We start from the raw sequence: 22,644 nt of genomic DNA on the forward strand, positions 1-22,644 counted from the left end.
TGGGGCACATGTACCATAGTTTTCACATCCAAGCTTCCTTACTGACCATATAAGGGCGCCTCCATTTCCATATATGGTTTTAGTGATCTAAACTATATTTTTCCATAATTTACATATAATTTATGAAGTAGACATCCTATTCAGAAGTAGTATGGGCAGTTTGGATGAATTTGATTTGAATTCAAGCTCTAATAAACGCAAAAAACCCCAAGTTATAGCTCACAGCCGCATCACAAATCGAGAATACATAATATTTTTCTTCATATTTAAAACATTTTCAGCACTTTTTTTCTCATTAAATTGAATTGGTGTTGTATTTTGAATTCTTGGCATGAAAATAATCTGAGGTTTCTACCAATCTTTCATGATTTTTCATGTTTGTCACTATTTCAGAATAAAGACCTAAACACGCCTAATGAGTATGAAATATTCTTGTTGTAATTTGATAAATTATTGCTCCTGTGTAATTTATTTTAAAAAACAATTACCAAATATGAAAACTAGAGATTGTAAGCTTTCAAATGATATATAGTTTGTCAATATTACTTAAGGTTTTTACTAAGATATTATTGTTTTAAAAATATAATGGCAAACGTCCCACCTGTGGGACGGTGACAGTTAAGGGGTGTTAAATTCATATAAGTAATAAAAAAACAATACATTTAGAGTTGTACACTGATGTATATGGAAGCGGCAATAATAATCCTTTCCATTATAATTCGTCGACATGGTTTATTCATATCAGATACACATTGTGTAAGTAACTTTAAAGTTTACTCTGTTCACTGGCCATGAATTCACATGTTGTAAATCAAACAGATCCGATTCTCTGAACAGCGGCACAAACTAACAAGGCGGCGCCCATCATGCATATAGCTCAACTAACGCGGTCATATTTTTTTTTCAGCTGGCTTTTTGGTTGATTAGGTCCACTGTCTGTCTTGGTTTTCTCTTGCAGCTGCACAGCCTGTGTTAATTTTTTTTAAATCAAGTACAGTACTTTTTTTTTTTTTTACTTAACATTTAAGTACAGTACCGTTTTTATTTAACTTTTAAGTACAATACATTTTCATTTAATCTTTATTTAAGTAATTTTTTTATTTCACTTTTAGGTGAGATACATTTTTATTTTCATTTAATCATTATTTAAGTTTTTTTATTTACCTGTATGTAAACAGCACAGTGCAGTGCTAATGTTCAAACTGGGTTTTTACACTGTATAAAAAGGGGCTGTTAATAATAAATATTATTATTAGAAATAAAACTGCCTCGTTTTTGAGCTGTGCATAGCTATAGCTGATTAGTTAGGCCTACTACAACCATGTATTTTAATATTGGTCATTATAGTGGTACTTGGAGAGCCAGAGGTTCTGCCTCTGAGCTAAGATTTAAAGGAGAACTCAGGTCAATTTTAACATTGAGCTAATTTTTTATAGGTTATCACGTGCGTGAACTCGACAATCGACTACTGTGGACTTCGACCGAAAACAGGAAGAAAATACAGGTATGTGCGCTGGCTGAATTAACATTATTTTTATTCATATCTTTCACATCTACTGCAGTCAGATTCACCGCGTTCACTCTGAAGGAATCACTCACATGGCTGGGCACTTGTAATGACACATCAAGGATGTTAAGAGGCTAAAAGCAGGTTTAAAACTGGCCCCATTGAAGTCAACAGGGTGCAAATTTTAAAAAGGAGATAACACGGTGTAGGCTACACCGATTTTTGTCTTCTCCCGAGAACGGCTGAATTAGCAGCTGAGAAGTTAAAATCTGCAACTGAAAGAGTTACACAGTGGCTGGAACAATCATGTCTTAGCTTGAATATTAGCAAAACTAAAGGAATTTTTTTCACAAAAACAAAAGTTAAATCTCCTGATGTTGACATATTTATTAATGGTGAAAAGATAGAAATAGTTAATGAATTCAATCATCTTGGTTTAATATTGGACTCTAATCTTAGTTTTAAAAAACATGTAAAGAAAATGGTGAGGAATATTAAATACAATATGGCAAACTTCAGACAAATTAGACATTGTCTTTCTTTTGATGTAGCTAAGGCTCTGATGCATGCTACAATCTTCTCTCACATGTCTTATTGTTTGACATGTTGGGGTCAAGCTGGTGAAACTGTTATTAAACCCTTGAAATCGCTATATAAACAGACGTTAAAAATTTTAGATAAAAAACCTAACCATTTTCATTCTTGTAGGATCATAGAGACATATCATTTTTTAAACTTTGACAATTTTAGACTTTATTCAAGCATGTGTATGGTACATACAATTTTAAACGGTCTGGCTCCTTCTGTATTACGTGACTTTATTCATCTTCGCTGTGAAACTTTTGTGAGATCGACCAGACTATCGCATATGAGTAATTGTTTAGTTCCCTTTCGTCGTTCTGCATTTGGGCTATCATCTTTCACAGTGAAAGCCACTAACCAGTGGAATGCCCTACCAGAAGACATAAAAGGGTGTAAAACTCATGGTCTTTTTAAATTTAAGTTAAAATCTTTTTTTAAATCAAACCAACTACCGGTATGTAACCATTAAGACTGGTGTAGTTAAATTGACTGACTTTATTTATTTACAGCCCTTTATGGCCCTGACAGTATGTGTGTATGTATTTATTGTATGTGAACATATAGGTATTTTCTGTGTTTTGTAAGTGTTGACCTGCCCGGGGACTACGGACGAAAATTAGCCTTTGGCTAAATCCGGTGCAATGCATGAAATGTGAATTTTATGTTAAAAATTGTACATTGTCCCTTTATAAAAAAAAATATTAATTTTTTTTTTTTAAATTGAAGTCAACAGGGTGCACATTTTAAAAAGAGGATAACACGGTGTAGGCAACACCGATTTTTGTCGTTGTTCTCTGTACTGACAGCACTCCAAATTTACAAAAAAAATTAGCTCAATGTTAAAATTGACCGGAGTTCTCCTTTAATTTTTTCTTCTTTTTTTAACTGGATAAGATGGATACTGTCAGCAGACCTACGTTAAAGGATTTTACAATACAGGTCAGTATTCTTTGTTTAAATTAAATATTTAATGCTATAGTATCCACTCACTACTCCAGGCAAGTATAAAAAACTATATTAGTTTATTAACACAGAAAGTATATTGAGTTAAATAAAAATGTTAATAAATAAACAAATACATAAAGTGTAAGAATAATAAAATGGACTGCACAGTTTATAACAGTGTCACATGGACATGGAAACTGTTGACTTGAAATAATTTATTCAGAGAAAATTACAAGTACAAATAACCATTTAATGAAAATCAATGTCTGGTGACAACTGAATCAAATTCAATTAAACTTACTAGTATGGATTTCTCTACACAACCCCTTATTTTGCCAGGTCTATAAATCAGTAACTTTCTATGGTCAGGGAAATCTGTCTTATGTACAAATTTCATAAGCACCATAAAGCGGTGAAACGAATGACAAATGTAGCGCCCCCTACTTGCCTTTCTTGTAATTAAGTAGGATCAGCAGCGCTCCAGATTCAGTAACTATATGCCTACAGATGTTGAAGTTAGGCCCCTCTGGTGTCACTAAATGAATAAATTTTCTTGTAGAAAATTATAATAATAATCTATACTCAACTATCTATAACCTCTTCTGAAAGAATAAAAGTCTTTGAAAGTGACCAAATGTAACAAATTTAATTTGTATAAAATAAAAATAAATCAAATTAGTTCACATAACAAATTAAACAGTGTGTGAGTAATTCACACAGTCAAATTTTATCTCAATTCACAACTGGACACAATATCAAACCCAACATGCAATCTATTATATGTCAAAATAAATGAATGTGTCTGTCACACTTCCACTACAGATGAACTAAAAAAAAACAATAAAAAAAAAAACACTTTTTTAAGTGCACTGAATAACCACATTAAGAATGATAATGAAACACTGTTTATTATCAGCTCTATCTGTTTATTTGGACCCTAAAACTAAAGTGTGACTTCTCCCACCTTCCCCTTGAACAACCACTCACGTTACATAAAACACCAGTGAGGGCGGGACTTAATTCACATAAACCAATAAAATAATGAAACGCCTAACTTGTTTGTTGATGCCACGTTTTTACATGTACATAGCAATCAAACTTGAAATAGGAACGACGTTCTTAAAGGAACACAGCCACCTTTATACATCACTATTTTGAAATGTATATTTCAATCACATTTTAGCTCTGAATTAGAACCAAACAAAAACAAATAAAATGAGATAACCCAGTACCTGAAGAATTGTATTCTACTGGGTTACACAAACACATTCAGACATGGTGTGAAACTAAAGGTTGTGGACCCAAACACACTTGGGCAGGGGTCGGCAACCGTTTTCATAATGGCTTACACAGAAATAGTACAGAAATTTAAATATTTCTCTTGAAATTTGTTTTAGATTTAGATAGACAATTTAATAATATTTATAACTCCTTACTAGAGATGCACCGATTACAATTTTCTAGGCCGATTCCGATTTTTCATTGAGTTTGACCTGCCGATACCTATTTTTTTAGCCGATTCCGATTTAATTTTTTCTAACTACTTTACAGCACACACAAATATTTATTTTCTATATATATATTTTTTATATATAAAATACCATATCCTTTTACCCAAACTGAATAATAAAAACAAGTTTAAATGGGTAAATTTTATATAAATATTTTTGAGTCTTAATTTTCTTTTCTGACATAACCTAATCCAGTTCTTGTTAAAACACACTAGACATGCACATTCTGTGCATTTTGGGCACTTTTGTTTGGAATCATATTTATTTTGTCCATCAAAAGTGTGCTTTCACTTTAGCACCTTTCACACAGCGCTTTGAACCCAGCGCACAGCGCTTTGCCTTCTGTGTGAATGCAAACACGACCCGGGATAGATGCCGGGTTGGGGACCTAGTAACATTGCCGTGTTCAGTCCCGGAACGAAAAGAGTCCTGTGTGAACAAAAGCCGTAATAATGCCGTGTCGTAGTGATGACGCTGAAGCCGGGATCGTTCGCCAGCTGTGAAACGATACGTTATGCGCAAGTTTATGATCGAATCAGAGAGAGAAATCGCAGCTCTAGGCAAACTTAAGACATTTTAAGTTACATCGATGTCATGTGTCTTTACGGGATTTGTACGGCTTGTGTGAGAACGCACTCTCTGATTCCGGAAAATCACTGGCAGTGTGAATGAACCAAAATCAAACGAACCCGGGTCAAATAAATCTCGGGTCACTTTATCCGTGTATTTTCTGGAATCTCTGTGTGAAAGGGGGCTTTAAATTGAGCGTGAGCAGCGCAGACAAAATAGACTCGGCGGCGAAACCCCCGCTTCACTGCTGCTCACGCGACGCTCCTGTTGGGCGCTCGCGCGCTGCCCCTGCTCCCGGTGTGGATTAACATGTACGCCGAAAAAAATATGCGTGAAACGGCCGTAATTCACGAGGTTTCCTACATGTGCGTTCCGTGTGCACGTGTGATGCTGATGTTGCGCGATGTTAATCATGGGGAGCCCGAGTGCATTTGACCGGCATAAAACTAGACTACTTTATCTGAATGAAATACATACACTTCTCTCGCATTTGCTTGTGTGCCAGCGATTAACCCTCCGCGTGCCAGTGTTGGCACGCATGCCTTAGGTTGCCTACCCCTGCACTAGGGTGTAGTGTATAAACTCCACCTTTGCAGGCCTGATTTGTTACTAGGGTGAGTAGTGGCCAAACAAAACACAAACTGGCCTCTTTACTCTAACGAACAAAACAAGACAACTCAAGATACCTCCATCCCGTCGTTACTAAGGCTGTAAGTGTGATAAGTGTCCCGCTCGGGTCCTCATTTGATCAGATGCTGGCTACCAACTCTTTCGAAGCGCTCTTTCAAAAGGAACTCTGAATTGCGCAGGGATTCAGAGCACTATCTGGGGGTCCAAGTGTTCACTGGAGGAAAAAACTTGCCTGACCGCTTTCCTTCACTGATTTACCTCTTTCCTTTATGTTTAAAGCTGGTAGCTGGAAGGTTGTGGTCAGCTGCATAGACACTGTTGCTCTAGAAGGTTCTGCATCATGTAGTGACTGCTGTTCCATCTAACTTGCACATCTTGCTTTAGGTGCTTGGTTGGCATTCTCATTTCCATCTGGATGTCTTCTAGATGTGTGTAGGCCTGAGGTGAATGTTTAAAATGCCCTAAAATCTTCCTCGCAATAGCCAGTGTTTCTGTGATGCGACGCTGATAAACCAGACCCTCATATATGAGCTGAAGAATGTGCGTGATGAAGCCCATGTTTGGTACCACCATACCATCCATTGCTTTTTTTCACATTTCTTGCATTGTCCCGCAAAATGACATGGACCCATTGCCGGCATGGGACGTCCCTAATATCTATATTTATATCTGTTTACAATTTTTAAAGAAAAAAGGAAGGCTATTTTGTGACATGACACAGTCCATCACCCTTGTTTCAATCAAGTTTTAATGATAAATATGTATGCGTTTCCTCCAGGATACTGATATTCTCCTGCCAGGCTGTTGTTGTAAATAAGAATTCTTTCTTAAAGTCTCTTGCCTAGTTAAATAAAGGTGAAAGGGAACACACACAAAAAGACACGAATAAGCCATTTTTTCATTCTGTATACTTTATTCTTACAGTTTATACTGTATTAAGCAATTAGTTGTTCAAAACAATCTATCCAGTTTCACTGATGATTAGGTAAAGTTCTTGACTTAAAACGTAAGAAATCATGAAATAGCATCTAGTCTTGAATAGTTATTATTTACTAAGGGTGTAACGGTACATGTATTCATCCTGAACAGTCACAGTAGCAGTCAGATGACAAATACAGTCAGTCACAGATGATCCACACTCCAATTCAGAAGAAGGGACGCTGTAATGCAACGCTGTTTACTAAGCAATAATTAGTAAAAAAAGTTGACAGGTAGTTTATAGTGAGAATTGGACCCTAAAACTAAAGTGTGACCATTTTTCCTATTGTATCGAAATTCTACCAAACCCCAAAATTGAGGTACGAACCGAAACATGACTTCTGTGTACCGTTACACCCCTATTGTTTACATATTTGTGACTTATAAATTCTGTAATTATCATTTTTTCTTTTCTATAATGTTCTCTTTTTAATGAAAGACATTAGATATTATGGACAGGAAATCACTGGAAAAACCCTTGTGTCCCACCTCAACTCTGTCGACTCTGTTTTAATATTTATATTTTAAAATCACTGTATTGTGGAGGATTTTCTGCAGGAAGGTGATGCATGGCAGGGTTGCTGACCACAGGTATCTAAAAAATAAAATAAAAAATATATATATATATGAGCTATATGAGCAGCTTCCTTGCTTACAGATGACTTATTGATGCTATTAAACACCCAAATGAATGCACCCATTACATCCACACACTTCAAGATCATATATAGTGACACTAAATTCAAATAATAAATTTTTCAGTACCGTTTTAGTCAAAGTCTAATTAAACTGGGGTTACAAGCTTCTCTTACCTCTGAGTTGTTAAGATCATGGAAGTGATTGTGCCCAAAACAACAGGGTTGTTGAGTTAAAACTTGTGGAACAAACGGCACCTTTGGAAAAATACACACATATTGTTTTATGTCTTCTTACATGGAAAGACACTGGCAGAGACAGTTTCAGTATTTCAGGATTATAGACATCAGTATACTTCAAATGGAGTAGAAAAAAAGCAAAAGACAGAAATCCTTCTGAAATGTCCTGGTGTGGAAACTTATGCTTTCATTTGGATATCTTAAAGTAATTTTGCAACTGAAAGACTTGGCGCATCGCTCACCTGTGGAGAACAGCAGGGGGTGGCTTTACAGGCAAATGCTGACAGAAAGATGGAGATGATAAACTGAAGGAAGGCGAATATCAATGATACACCACTGATTCCCCAGAAGAGAATCTGAGAGAGAATTCAACATTAGCACAAATAATGATGACAAAATAATTGATGATTGACACTCACATCAGTACACAGGCTGTTCAGAAGTTCAGAATCTATCATCCTTGAGGTTCATATAGTGATACAACATATGTATAGGTCAAACTGGACTGAGTTTATAATGAATGTATAATGCCTTCTTGCATTGTAAATGATCAGTAATAGCAAGAGATCTATAAACTACTTCTGAAATGTTGGGGAAAAGACTAGATAAATGAGAGCAGATTTTAAGGCTTGACTTTTGACAACTTTACTGAGCAGAGTGATTTTATTGTAATTACTAAATAAATGTGAATATAAAAGTTGGTAACATACCTTATACTTGTACGCAATATCATAACAATAATAATAATTGTCGCAGTAAGAGGTGAATGGCCCTAGAGTCAAATCCAATGGAATTATGATAAAGGAAATTCCTGCAATTATAGCACTGAAAACGTTCATTCCAAGTGAACCTTTCACCTGTAGGTAGAAAAAAACACATAAAATAGATTAATAAATGAACTATAACTTTAACTTGTTAGCGTAGATGGAAAGGTATATGGAGTGTGATAAAAATAAACAAACAAATAAAATATACCCACAAGCATCATTTATCAGGGTCCAAGCACCAGTGTCTCATGTGGATGATTAAGGGATATGATTGAAATGTATCTATTTAAGAAATCATGTTTTTTACAACATAGTCCAGTCAATCTTCATTAGCTATGGTTCCATCCGCCAAGTATTATGTGCATTTTGGGATATAAAAAAAATAAATAAAAAAAACGCTGGATGGAAATGCCAAGATGCGCATAAATTCTAAAAATGTGTATAAAAACGTATGCGCTCAATTGAGTTGGACCACCAGTCCACCCAAAAAGAATCATATTTTATTTTCAACTTTACTGATCGTTCAGTTATGTTAAGTTCAGTTATCTTCAGTTATTTCCCTCAAGGTTCAATACTGGGACCACTTCTTTTTTCTATTTGTGTTAATAATTTACCATTAGTTGTCAGGTTCAACTTTATGCTGATGATACTGTTATATATGCGTCAAATTCTGTTTCTATAAAAATTCAACTATCTCTTCAGTCTGATTTTAATGTTACAAGATTCGCTTTTGGCCAAAAAAAGAAAGTGTGCTTAATAAAACTAAGTCACATGTTATGATTTTTGGTTCTAGACAGAAACTTAAATTGTATCACGTAAATAAGGTACTCCTTATTGCATAAAGTTGATACTATTAAATATCTCGGGGTATGGCTTGATTCTGAACTTTTTTTCACATTAACCATATTATACGCAAAGTTAACATTGGAATTAGTATGTTACATCGATTTCGGAATTGTTTTTCATATAGTGTTCGTAAGAAATTTGTTTCTCAATTAATACTTCCGTACTTTGATTATTGTGATGTGGTTTATGAAACAGTATCAAAATCAGACCTTGCCCCGCTTTATACAGCATATCATAGACTTTGTAGATTTGTTTTGGGATGTTTTTTTTTTTTTTTTACTCATCACTGTACAATGCACGATGGTGGTCACACTCCAATGGTCATCTTTGCATGGCTTCAATTTATATTTAAATGTATTCATTTCAACTATCTCAGTTACTTACAACAATACCTTGTACCTTTTTCTTTAAATTACCAAGTTAGGCATTCTGCCCATACTTATTTTCTGAATCCTCATGCAAAAAACTACGGAAGCCCTGAACCACAAGGTGAAAAAAAAAGAAAACTTATCTCGTTATTTCGACACAAATATCTCGTTATTTTGACATATCTCGTTATTTCAACATAATATCTCATTATTTCAACATCTCGTTATTTTGACACAATAACTCGTTATTTCGACATAATAACTTGTTATTTCGACATAATAAGGGGATAGTCTAATATGCATTAAGCCACATTTAGCGTTCTTATAATGGTTTTCAATGGGAGGAAAATGCTTAACATGAAATTAAACGCGTTGCGTTCATATTCTGGACTCATCTGATTTTTTGTAGTATACTTTATTATGATTTTAGTACCATAATGATTAATAAATGCACACACAATTATCCGTGAACTTGATAAATGTTGCAGATATGTTTTAGGCTACTATCCACAAACAAATTGCTTTCAACTTATGTGTGCAAAATTCAGAATTCAACGAATGTGCAGCAATTTGTACAAATAGAGACATTTTTGTGAATAAAATGTTTTATTTTGTATTAGTGATCATAATTTGTGCATGCAACAAAGAAGATGTACAGGTGACACGTTAAATGACGTCTTTTCTGAGTCGATCTCATTTGAGTGTATTCGGCAATGCTTAACGTGTAATTAAACGCGTTGAGTTATTATGGGCTCATCAGATTATATTGTACAAATATACTTTATTACCGTATTTTTCGGACTATAAGTAGCTCCGGAGTAGAAGTCGCATCAGTCAAAAAATGCATCATGAAGAGCCATGTCCAAGTGATCTGATCTGACATGTACGCAGACTGGTGCATAGATATATACACACTAGATGTGGCCTTGTCTACGGCAGTTCATTGGAACGAATGTCTTTAAGGCGACATCTAGTGTATATATCTATGCACCAGTCTGCGTACACGTCAGATCAGATCACTTGGACATGGCTGCGTATAAGAGGTAAAAACGATATAAATACGGTTCGTTTTCTCACACAAACCGCTCGTTTCGTGTCTTAGGCCATCAATGTGTACTTACGATGGGGAATTGTTTAATTTGGACGACGGGGAATTGTTTTAATTTGGACTCTGTGCATGCTCTTTGAGACAGTGACCATCGACCTGCATTATATGACTGACAGACAAGAACGGTTTGACCTAAAAATATTAAAATTGAAACTACTGCGGAAAAAAAACACCTACATCTTGGATGCCCTTGAGGTAAGCTAAAACATACCAAAAATGAATTTCAAAGTGAACTATCCCTTTAAAGAAAAGGCTTATATTTACCTTTTAATAGTTTGTTTTACATCTACCTTGTAAATATATTTTTTATTAAAAAGGTTACAATTACAACAACAATTCAAGTGTAATCTTTCTTTGTAAAAACTAAAGTATACATTTTATCATACATATTTCAAAGTTAAGGATTTGATTGATTATTTGATTACTTTATTTTTGACAAAACATACTATATTTAACATATGAGCAAAAATTGGCAAACAAAAGCTTATTTGAGGTGGCAGATATTTTACAGTAAAAATGTGTAATCTATCCAAAACTAATCAACGAAATATTGTCTTTCATTTGTCTGTAACATAGGTCTTTCGTGTTTATTATAAGAAATATAAATGTTAATTTGCAGTTTAATACGTTGCTTATACAAATACATTTTATTTCAACATATTTCAGTCGATTTTTACTCATCTCAGTATAGCAATACAGTTTGCTAAAACATCATAATTCATTCACAAACAGAAACGCGATTCACTTGAGAAGGAAAAAAAACGTACTTCAGTATTCCTCAGCTCAGTCGGATCCTTGCTCCTCGAAATACCAACACTTCTGAGGTACATTTTCCATTATTATTATTCCTCACAGCGCTGCGAGACGGTGTAAACAAGTAATGATCTGATTAAACTTGTTTTCTCGAGCTGATATGGGGGCGTTCACAGGTTTGCTTGGATTGCCTCAGTAATTTGCGTTTGAATAGCGCACGCTCTCCGTGGGCGGAGTCACATTAAAAATAATTAGATGAGAACGACTGACATCTCGCTCTTTTCTTACAGATTACATGAACTGAGAATATTTGTTTTTTATATAAATTACTACTATGTCTGTTTGACTGAGTATTCGCTGAGTTATTGTTCATTTTCGGACGCGTTTCAGAATGGACTACACTGACAGAGAGAAAGCAGAACTCGCTTCGTGTTTATTTTTCTTTATTTGGCAAAAAGCAAAACACTTTGTTTTTATTGTGAGTATACACAAAAATAATACACATTTAACAGAATCGATTGATGTATGAAACGTGTTTGTAATATCAAAGTCAACAGAGCAAAATGAATCTCTTTTGAACTGATAAAAAAAAAAGCGAGCTGGTATCACCGGCGATACCGCCGACCCCAGGGGGTTAACAAAGATTAATCTATTAAGTTTATACAGTAAACAGTGTTATTTTTCATTTAATTATTACATTTTTGTTGGCCTACCTGACATGAATACTACAGTTAGACCTTACTTTATTTGTAAATGTTACGTTGTATTTATCTATGCTTGTAATTGCTGTTTGTTCTTTTTACTGTCTGTTCACTTGCCTTTAATATTGCTTTAACTTTATTAGTTAGGCTAGTAGTTTATGCAGTGGTATTGGAGTAGGTTACTTAAAGTGAGCTTTAAGTGATAAATGGAAAGCAAAGTTAACCCCCACCCCAAATTTGTTTTTGTTTTTTTGCTGATCTGAAAAATGATTCAATCTGTGACTCAAAAACCGTAATATGATCCAAACCGTGAGTTCTCTTGATCCAATGAATCACTACCGCATATATTCAATTTGAAATGAATAACTTATTTTACTAATTATATTGGTAATTCATTTTAGTAAAACAGGACATTGCAAATGGTGTGGAAAGCGAAGCATGGTTCTTCTCTCTTGGTTCACGCAATCTGCCCAGAGTCCAGATTGAGAAACTATTGTTTCAAGCTCAATCAAGTAAGTGTTTTTCTTTGTCTGATTTGTTATGTCAACTGTGGTTATTTTCTGTGCAAGCTGTATTTAGTTTTTTGGGGGGTTTTATGGCTGTTGGTCGGTTTGAAACTGGCGTGCTAATGTTAGTATGCATGTTTTGTTTGTAGAAGGACTCTTTGAATATCCTCTATTTTTCCTTTAGTCGATCAAGCTCAAGGCTGTAATACGAACTGGAACATGAGAGTTCTATAACCTAAGGACAGTGGCTTCAAAGCTTGACTGTGGTCGTTTGGGATTTGGAATCATTGTGGATTAAACTAGTTACTGCTTCGTCACGGGACTATTGTTCCATTTCGCTCCATCCCTGCAAATAGAACAATTGACTCTATGATACAAAGCATTGGAGGTACTATATGGATCACAGTACAGTGAAAACCAATGCCGAGTTCACACTGTGCGATTTTCAAAGTAGTTGAGTCACTGTTGTTTTCACACTGCATGACTATCCGGGGTAACAATCAGTTGCTGCTGTGTTCACACTGAACGATGAATGGTGACAGAGGTTTCACACTTCATGACTTTACAAAAGAAAAGAATCACCGACAACTTCTGGCTGGTCCACAAACTACATTTCACAACCAAACACGTGAGAAATGATAAGGAAATCGTGTCTCAATAGGAGTGGATAGGGAGACTGTTACAGAGTATGTCCCAGCACTTCAGTCTGAGTATGGAAAAGAAGAATGGGAGCCAGTAGGTAGAATTCTACTAAAAGGATACCAGGATCACAAATTCTTTCCAGTGAAGCTTTGCCGTGTGTCTCCTTCATGGGGAGAACAAAGTGACACCAGACATGCTGACTGAATCTTTTGTGAGTTATGTACTATAGTATTGTTACCAATTGTACAATTGAATGGTACTGCATGCTAAATGAGCCATTGAATATTATGACAAATATTTGCCACTATGCACTGTAAAGCCCCTTTCACACATCGCGTTGACCCCAGGAAATTCCTGTAAAATTGCTAGAGTGCCTTCTGTGTGAACGTAAACGCATCCCTGGATTGATGCCGGAATCGATCCCGGGATGGGAACCTAGTAACATTGCTGGGATCAGTTCTGGAACGTGCTCTGTGTGAACAAAAGCTGTAATCAATGCCGTAAGGGGTGTGTTGTAGTGATGACACTGAAGCGGAGATCGTTCGGCAGCTGTGGAACGGTACTTCATGCGCTAGTTTATGATTGAATCAGGAAAAAAGATGCACACGCGTGGTTTCTCGAGAGAGAAATTGCAACTCATAAGCAAACTCATAAGCATCACATCGATGTCACATGTCTTTACGGGATGTGTGTGTATGCACGTACAGATTCCGGAAAATCACTGGCAGTGTCCCGGGACACATTATCCGTGTATTTTCCAGAATCTCTGTGTGAAAAGGGCTTAATTGATCTGTTTTATACATTCTGTTTTATTCAAGGTTTGTCACGCCATTTGAGAGACATCATCAGCTCTGTGCTGGAAGGAAGAGAGTATGACAGGGATGACCTACTCGACATGCTTTCCAGAATGGGTGGACACGCTGTTCCTGATGGAGATGCCATAAAGGACACCATCAAACAGACTGCACACAAACAACTAATACAGGAGCCAGTGTATGCTCTTGAAATGATGGCTGCTAGTGCTCAGTGTACTTTAAAAAGTCTGCTTCCAACAGTGTCTGCAGTTTCAGCCCTTTATGAATCCAAAATTCCAACAACAAAAGGCATTATTGCGTTGCTTAAACCCAATGAAAAACAACCTTCTCACAGTAAAACAATGCAGTTTTTAAAGCTGTTCATTTGATCACTTAAACAATGCATACATTTCTGCGCTTTACCACTGGGGCTGACGTTATCGGTGTTTCACACATTGATGTTGAATTTACAGATATCAGGGGTTTACAAAGGTGTCCAGTAGCACATATATGTGGTCCACTGTTGCAGATCCCATGCATTTACAGTACCTACTCTGATTTTGAACAGGGTTTGGGAGTGTCTTAGATGCCAACTACATGAAAATGGATCTGTTGTAAAGCTGATAATAGCTTGTAAGGTATCTTCTGTGCATGTCCAGCAAACTGTTCTCCATGTAGGCAGTGGTAAAATAATCAGGGTTCTTTTCATACACTGTTCATTTGTGTATTCTGGGAAAAACTTATAGGACATTTCAGTTCTGAAAACCATACATTGTCATACATTTCTTTTTTGTTGGCCTTACACATTTAAGTGTTACCTAAATATGAGTCCCAGAAGTTCATATTACAGTCTCACTAGTGTTTTAATAAGGTCTGTTGAATACAAGTTTTAACATTTATTTTAACCAGAAATAGAAATGGCCTATCTGCAATACTATTTTATCTTGTGTTATATGACCTTATGTCAGTAACTCTTGCTACACATTCTCATTTCCTGTAACTACATTTGCAATTTACAGTATCATGTCAAGTGTTGTAAAATATGGCTACATACTTTAGATTTAAATCACAGGCTCCATTCTCAAATACAACTGAAAATCCTATAAAAATTACTCTTTATTATTAATTTATAAATTAAATTATAAATATAATGTATTATAATTATAATTTATTAACTTATAAGATTACACTACATGTCTTTCCTTCCAAAGATATTGTAAAGACAGATCACAACACACGTAGTATCTCTTGCCTAAGACTAAAGTACAGGACTCTGCCACTCTCAGCATCATCTGGGACGGTGTTACGCACATCAGCAGGGTGTGGGTTTTGAACATCAGCAGGGTCACACCTAAAGATATGATCTGCTGACACGTAAAGATGAGGAGCCATATACATTATGGCCGGTCCTCCATGCGGCGCAGTAATATTACGTTGTGTTCGTATGCGAACTTATGCTTCCAACCCGATCTTCTAACCTCAGCTCGAGAGCTGTCGTTCCAACCACGCAAGTTTGCGCTGCAGTTTGCGAATGTTCGTTTGAACTATGGTTTTGGAAAACACCAAATCGTTGAATATGTCAGTGATGAAACTTGCAATGTTAGTTGTCTAATGGTGCTTCTTGGAAACGCATCCCCTGGTTGAAATAGTCTTGGCTATTGGACCCGCAGTGCCTACCTCGCGCAGCCCGCGTGCAGGTATGTAGCGTGACTAACCAAACAAGACTATTTACAAAAACATGAACTCGATAGCAGTTCTGACTTTTTTTTTTCTTTCTTGACGGAGATAGGGATTTTCATATGTTGCTTCACAGATTAATTATATCATTGAGCTGGCGAAGAGAAATAACTATTATATATTAAATATTATATTAAATCACTAAATATTAAACTTCTTTAGTTAAACACAAACAATAAATTTTTATTCAATTTACGTATTCAGTTTCTCTTCCACTCTGAGAGCGAGGACGAAAGCTGATGTGTTTCGTAAAAAAAAAAAAAAAAAAATTCCTTATGTTTGTAGCCTATTTGTTCCAAACGTTTGATATCAACAAGTTCTTTCTGATTTGTCAAATGAGTTAAAAAAAAATTGAGTTTTTTGTTTGTTGATAATATATATCAGATTGTATTGTTTGTTGATAATATATATCAGATTGTATCATTATTTATTCAAAATTATAACGGGTCCCAGAAAGAATTGTGTTAAAGTTTATAGCCCACTGGGTAGGACCCTATCGGTTCACACTGCAATAATTGAAGACCGCCGCAGCAGAATATACCGCAACATACAGTGCAATACAATTGTGTATGCAGCTAACACACGACGTAACAGTTACGTAATGTATTCGTACATTTTGGTAATTTCATGACTTACTATTTGACAACATAACTACGACGTCACATACCCGTAATTTCATTATCACATTCCCAACTCACAACGTCGTCAGTAGGCTACGTCCTCCTAAGGTTATAAGATAACCAAGAACGTTCCAGATACATAATCTATACGTAATAAATTGGTAATTTCGTGACTTTTTGACAATTTTTCGTGACAATTGAACTAAAGCCTAATCTTGGCTTTAGTCTAAGACCTGTCTGTGAAACCAGGCCTATGTCTATTAAATTTCATTAAGTTTGGAGATAAGGATACATTTGTGAAAAATTAACATTGCCAGACAGTATAATTCACTGATATTGTCACGTTTCGATAAATACAAATTTAGTGAAGATTGGACCAACATCCTAGGAGTTTGAAAATGTTTTTTTTTCCTCAGAAAATTTAAATAATTTTTATTGCGCCACCTAGTGTTAGACAGATGTGTGTCTATGCACCCGAGTAGATGCGCACACTTGAGACCTTCCTGACTGTCACGATCCTGGTGGGGTGCCTTTTGTTTTGTATGGATTTTTCTCTTTAAATATTTCTCTTGAAATGTTTGTTTCTGTGTTTAGTTCCTGTTTCCCTTGTTGCCTTGATTGTTACCATAGTTACCCTGATTAGTTTCTGGTTGTTCCCAGGTGTGTCTTGTTTGCCATTCACATTTTGTGTTTCTCATCTATTTTGGCTTTTGCACATGTGGCAGGATGGGTTATTACCCCTCCTAATTTTTTTATTTGAGGTTTGGCCAATGGGCTGGGACCATGGGTGTATAAGAGCACGGGCTGCCAGGCATAGGCGTGTGTCACTTTCCGGGGCCATGACGTCACCTACGCGCCCTGCTGCTTGTGCTGGAGAATCAAATGTGGACATTTGATACGGTAAGGAAAGCATGTACGACGACGTTTGTGTAATGAGATTCCTGTGGGTTGCTTTAACCGAGCGGGTACTAATCTGTATGATTTACGTAGTCCAAAGTTCATCCGCGCTCTCTGCTGATGAGAGATCTGGCTCCATGCATCGCTAGGAATTCGGGATATTAATCCCAGTGCAGCATCTGTTATTGTGAGTATGTTTGCTCGAGCCGGAAGCCAGGGGGAGAATGAATGGCAGTGTAACACTTTCTGTTTTGTTTGTAGGCGCGTGACAAGGGCAATGGCGGCGTTCTGGTCAATTGTTATGTGCTCTGTGCCTCATCATAGAGTTGCTGGTCGCTCCGACGCTCCGTGCTTCTTCATAGAGTTGCTGTTCGCTCCGTCTCTCATCATAGTTGCTGTTCTGTTTCCATCGGATTGTTCCGTTACTACGAGACTGGGACGCTCTCAATGAGTTTTTCCGTGTTTTAAAGCTGCCGTCGGCAAGTCTGGCAGATTGGGTCGATTAGCCAAAATTTTGAATGTTTACAACTCTCATGCCCCTCCCCCACTACCAGCGAGCACCCTCCCATCGAGGTCGTGCTCGTCAGTGCGTCACTGTGCGTGTATACCTGATTTTCTGTGAACGCGTCCGTCTCTTCAGCATCTATCAACACCATGGACTCGGAGGTAGGCTGCCCTGGCTGATCTATCCATAGATAGCAATAACCGAGGAATTGGAAGCTTGTTAGTAGATTTTCTCTCCGCCATCACGCTTCATGCAATCTCCAGGCGAACTTCAGGCGTGGCGTGTGCATGTGATATTAACGTGCGCGAGTGAGGGGGGATCTGTGGCGTGTGCACGACCTGTGATTGACAGTCAGATCTCACACCCCCCTGCGCTGATTGGACCTGATGAAGCGGGAGCGCTGGATTTTTGCAAAACAAATAACACGCTCCAGGTGGAGTTAGAAGCTCGGGTTTTTTTCTAAAACCACCTTATTTATGTTGTTCTGTCGGATTATAGTGTCGATTACACTGAATATGATAAAAAAAATGTTGCCGACGGCAGCTTTAAGTGAACTTTTTCGTGCTTTCTAGGCTGTGTCTCAGTGATATGTTTTGAGTTTCTTTTGTTTTCCTTTTTTTTTGGTTTATTTCTTTAATTGATGTCAATGGTTGGGTATTTTTGAATTTGTATTTTGATTTCTATTTATTTAATATATCGTTTTCATCTAACCATTTCTACGGTCGAACTATACTGTCAGTTTATTTAATCATGTTTATGTTGAGTTTATGCTTTCTTTTGTTGTTTTTTATCTTGATTTGTGACGATCCGGGCGGAACCGAGTAGTTGGTTTCTTCCTGAAACTGTATTGAGTTGCTCTTTATTTTGTATTATTTGTTTATGCATATCTCTGCTCTATCTTAACGTCTTTTTCTTTCTTTGTTGGCAGGACCTGGGCACCCGGGGGCAGACGAGTGACCTTCTGGTGGTGGCATCCTTCACTGTGTGTCGTGGTCTTCTCTGACCTTAGTCGCTGTGTGTGTGCTAGTGTGTGTGCACTGTGATTTGTGTGATCTTTCATTAAGGGTGATATTCTGAGACTGCCCCTGTGGTAAGCCTGGGTTCTTTGCCCCCAATGAGTGAACTTAACAATTTGAGATGAGTGTGATTGCTGGTCAATGCCTCTTTTAACTGTTAATAAAATACTTTTGTACGATTACTTATGTCTCTGACTCCAACGGTGATTAGGACCTGTGCGTGCCTTTAGAGGTTGTGTTTAATTCTTGAGGTGAAATTCCCCAGGTGGCGTAGTCGAAAATCATATCAATTTGAGTCAGTTCACGCCCGCTTTGCCACACACAGAAAAAAAAAGGGATAAAACTATACACTTTAATAGAAGTACATACAAAACACAAGGCACATCGATGGGATCGTGACACTGACAAGTTTGGGGTCTCTATGAATTACGGTCACTGATGCCCATACACCTTTTTGGCAGAAAATTAAGGAAGATAAAATCAGTACAGAAAATTACTATGAACACAATAGGGTTCCAGTACCTCTGGTGCTTAAACCCTGAACAATAACAAGTGTTGTGTACATACCAAACAGGGTGAATTCGGTTTGTTTTCTGCAGCAATGCAGAGTGAGCCTGCGATGATGTACTGAGAGCAGAGAGAAAGACAAAAATCAAGGCTTCTGCTGGAATATGCGACTTGTGTTATAAAAGACACAACACTTAATTGTATAACTGTTTCTTACGATGAGAGATCCCCAGTAAGGAATCCCACTAAAGACAAAGATGGCTTCTGCTTGAATTGAAGACACGATTCCCAACAGGAAAGTCAACAGACCAATCATTATCTGGACAGTCTGTGAAGGACAAGAGAGTCTTTTATAAAGTAAAACAATATTACATTTGGAGGAACAATATAAAATGTAGAAAATAAATTAATAACAGCTGTAGTATGGACTTATGGTTTTTCTACAAAAATATCTAGGTACTCTCATTGCATGAAATCACATACTGATTTGCGGACTAGCAAAATCTATTCATTACTTCACATTTTTTGATAGTTTGCAACTCCTAAAACATTCTTCTCTGTGACTGATACACTATAATTTTTTTTATGATTTTACACTGTAAATGATGAACCTTGTCTTCTATTGCTGTCTTTCCTACATTACCAAGGCATTGTCATTCTTCAATAAAAAATGCTTTGTTCATGTGTGTACAACTCCTTTTTAGCATTTATGTAATTTCCTTACCTCACATATATACACAAAAATCAATTATTTGGGTTTATGAACAATTTCTCACCCCAAGGGCTTTTGGTTGGCCTTTCAGAAATGGCTGAAGTCCATGAAGAGGTGAAACTCCTGCTAGCTGTTGTCCATAAACAGGCACAGGAACATTTGTCCCAGTTTGTGTTGGTGGTTGAAACTGGATGACAACCGTCGAAGAGTTCACGGGTATGACAGTGTGAGACATTCTTCTTTCTGAATCTGAAATTGATCTGTACAAAATCATTGTTAATCAAGACTAGATTATAAAATAGATTTTCTATAAACAAACTTTCCAGTTTATTTATAAAAATATTATATATTCATAATAATGTAAGAGAAAAAGAACCTCAGACCATGCTGAGTGTCGTCCAGACATTATATATTTTTCAGAGGTCAGGCATGCATCTTTTACTCTTTATTTCTGAGCATTTGATGTTTTGTATTGACCATCTTTGAATTGATTGGTAATCGGCATGAAACATTTACCTGATTATTAATACCTGACTTACTTGAAATTTAAACTCTAGTAGATTACGTTGTATCCATTGTTACCGCAAATCTGCATCAGGTTAGTAACGGACTTAAGTCCAGTTTTGAGTGGAGCATAGGGCACACCAACTGAGATTCAGAGATCCAGCTAACACTTGGCACTAATTCAAGTGTACTTAGACTGTAAAGGCTAATAAAGCGAATTTCCGTTTAGGATAACAAAATGTTGCTTGACCAACCTAAATAGGGTGAGTCTTACCTCGGTTTAATGTAATGTTACTCTAGCTAAGTGTACATGGGAAAACATGGCATGACCAAACCAAAGCTACCATCAGAGAAAGTAATGTTGGTCAGCTTATATCTGTAGTAGAGGTCATGACGTCTCACAGAGGAGTGTATACAAATATAAAGGGTCTAAATAAAATACTTTTAGAGAGAGCAAGCATGGGAGCGGCCCTCGTGGGATCCAAATTAAACGGCGACATTGGTATCCAAATGAACAAGTAAAGAGTTAAATAGAATAATCAAGTCAGATAAGTGTTTTATTTTTACATTTTAATTGGAATTAAACTACTTTGCCTCACTGAAAAGACAGAACGGTATCCAATACCCGCTCTACTGAAAACTGCTGTTGGGCCATTTGGCTGGGCCTTACAATATTTATTATTATAAACGTGGTCTTCATGTTGTTGAAACACTTTTGAATGCAATTGTGTCAATAGTAGTTATTTCCATCAACTAGAATTAGACCGTAATAACTGAGATTGTACTATATAACAAACAGCTCATGTTTAAATTGATCCACATCATTTACATTTAAGGCATTTAGCAGATGCTCTTTTCCAAAGACACTACAAAAGTGCCCTACCAACCAATATAGAAGAAATGAATTTATTAATAAAATGAATACACAATAAATAAAATGCAGATATAATGCAAAGAAAAGCATCTGTATAACGATAGTCAGATAGTAAGTGTAAGTATATAATTTGTTGTTTTACCGGAAAGAAATCTTCTCTTCAGTTGGTTTACCACACTTTGCTCTGTTGTTCAGTTCACTCTCCTGAGATAAGCCTATGCAAGTAAGATGTCATAAAAGTAACTGCTGATACTGCTTCCCAGAATGAAAGGGGAAGCAGGTGGAGCTCAGGTGGTTATGAGGGGTGGTAAAGCTGGCCATATTAGTCATACTGGTGTGACAGCCTATCAGTACCTGATTTCTGTCTATTAAAAGACTGCAATTATGCTACCTGGGTGTACATCATTGCTAGCTCCGCCCCTTGGTGCATGTGTGCTTCCATTATAAAGTATGTTTTTAGCTGTCTTGCTAATGATGGTGTTATGTGCATCATTAAAACCTAAATTACTTATTATAGCTGGACTAGGCTGTGCAGGCTGTTATTATCCCCAGATAGGTTAAATTTGAATATTTGTTGGTGTGGAAGTTTGCGGTAATCTGCCACCAGCACTACAGCTGAGCATTGTTGTGTGGCTCTGTGTCAAGGCTTGAGTAAGTACAACAGAGTACTTCGTTTTTACACATTTCCATCTGACGCAGAAATCAGGCGAAAATGGCTTGTCGTTATCCGGAGGGACAACTTCACAGTAAGTCCCCATACCTGAGTATATAGCCGACATTTTGAAAAGGAGGATGTTCGTGAGCTAGGGAGACGGTTATTAATCAGGGGAGCTGTTCCAGCATTGTTTGAGTGGAAAAATTTCACCCTTCCCACTTCAAGACCAGGGGTATGGGAGAAGAGAGAGCGGCCGCCGGTGTCGGAGGAAGATGACACAGCGGGCGAGGAGGTAACTAACCAGCAGTGTTGGTGAAAGTTACTTTTAAAAGTAATGCATTACAACATTGCGTTACTCCCCAAAAAAGTAACTAATTGCATTACTTAGTTACTTTTTATGAAAAGTAATGCGTTACGTTACTTTTACGTTACTTTTTCTCACCTGGGCTGGGCTTGCTTGTTTGTTTTTCTAATAACAAGAACAACAAAAAAGTTATATTTTTGGCAAATGTTAAGGCCCTTTCACACCAAAAA

At 36.7% G+C, this 22,644-nt stretch overlaps 1 protein-coding gene across 2 annotated transcripts; it reads right to left on the reverse strand.

Moving 5' to 3' along the window:
• Positions 1 to 6,641: 6,641 nt before the first annotated feature.
• On the reverse strand, positions 6,642 to 21,735 carry LOC309496113 (membrane-spanning 4-domains subfamily A member 4A-like). 2 transcript variants are annotated; one of them, XM_082166111.1, is made up of 8 exons: positions 21,598 to 21,735; positions 20,142 to 20,326; positions 19,583 to 19,693; positions 19,426 to 19,485; positions 8,309 to 8,455; positions 7,841 to 7,954; positions 7,536 to 7,616; positions 6,642 to 7,318 (listed from the first exon to the last, which is right to left on the reverse strand). In XM_082166111.1, the coding sequence occupies exons 2-8, from the start codon at positions 20,310 to 20,312 to the stop codon at positions 7,241 to 7,243; spliced, it is 762 nt and encodes a 253-aa protein (XP_082022237.1). In that variant the 5' UTR covers positions 20,313 to 20,326; positions 21,598 to 21,735; the 3' UTR covers positions 6,642 to 7,240. The 2 variants fall into 2 exon arrangements, with proteins under 2 accessions (XP_082022237.1, XP_082022236.1); XM_082166110.1 differs by having other exon boundaries at positions 20,142 to 20,337; positions 21,598 to 21,726.
• Positions 21,736 to 22,644: the final 909 nt, after the last annotated feature.

Source organism: Leuciscus leuciscus (genome assembly GCF_965113295.1).
Source record: "Leuciscus leuciscus genome assembly, chromosome: 4".
In the NCBI taxonomy this organism is placed as follows: Eukaryota; Metazoa; Chordata; class Actinopteri; order Cypriniformes; family Leuciscidae; genus Leuciscus; species Leuciscus leuciscus.

Bases quoted from the DNA above. Each gene is read 5' to 3' on its own strand.
- LOC309496113 (XM_082166111.1), bottom strand. From the start codon at position 20,312: ATGTCTCACACTGTCATACCCGTGAACTCTTCGACGGTTGTCATCCAG. The intron at 8,456-19,425 runs GTATGTACACAA...TTCTACCTACAG, and splicing joins AACCGAATTCACCCTGTTTG to GTGAAAGGTTCACTTGGAAT. The intron at 7,617-7,840 runs GTGAGCGATGCG...ATTTTTCCAAAG, and splicing joins CCCCCTGCTGTTCTCCACAG to GTGCCGTTTGTTCCACAAGT.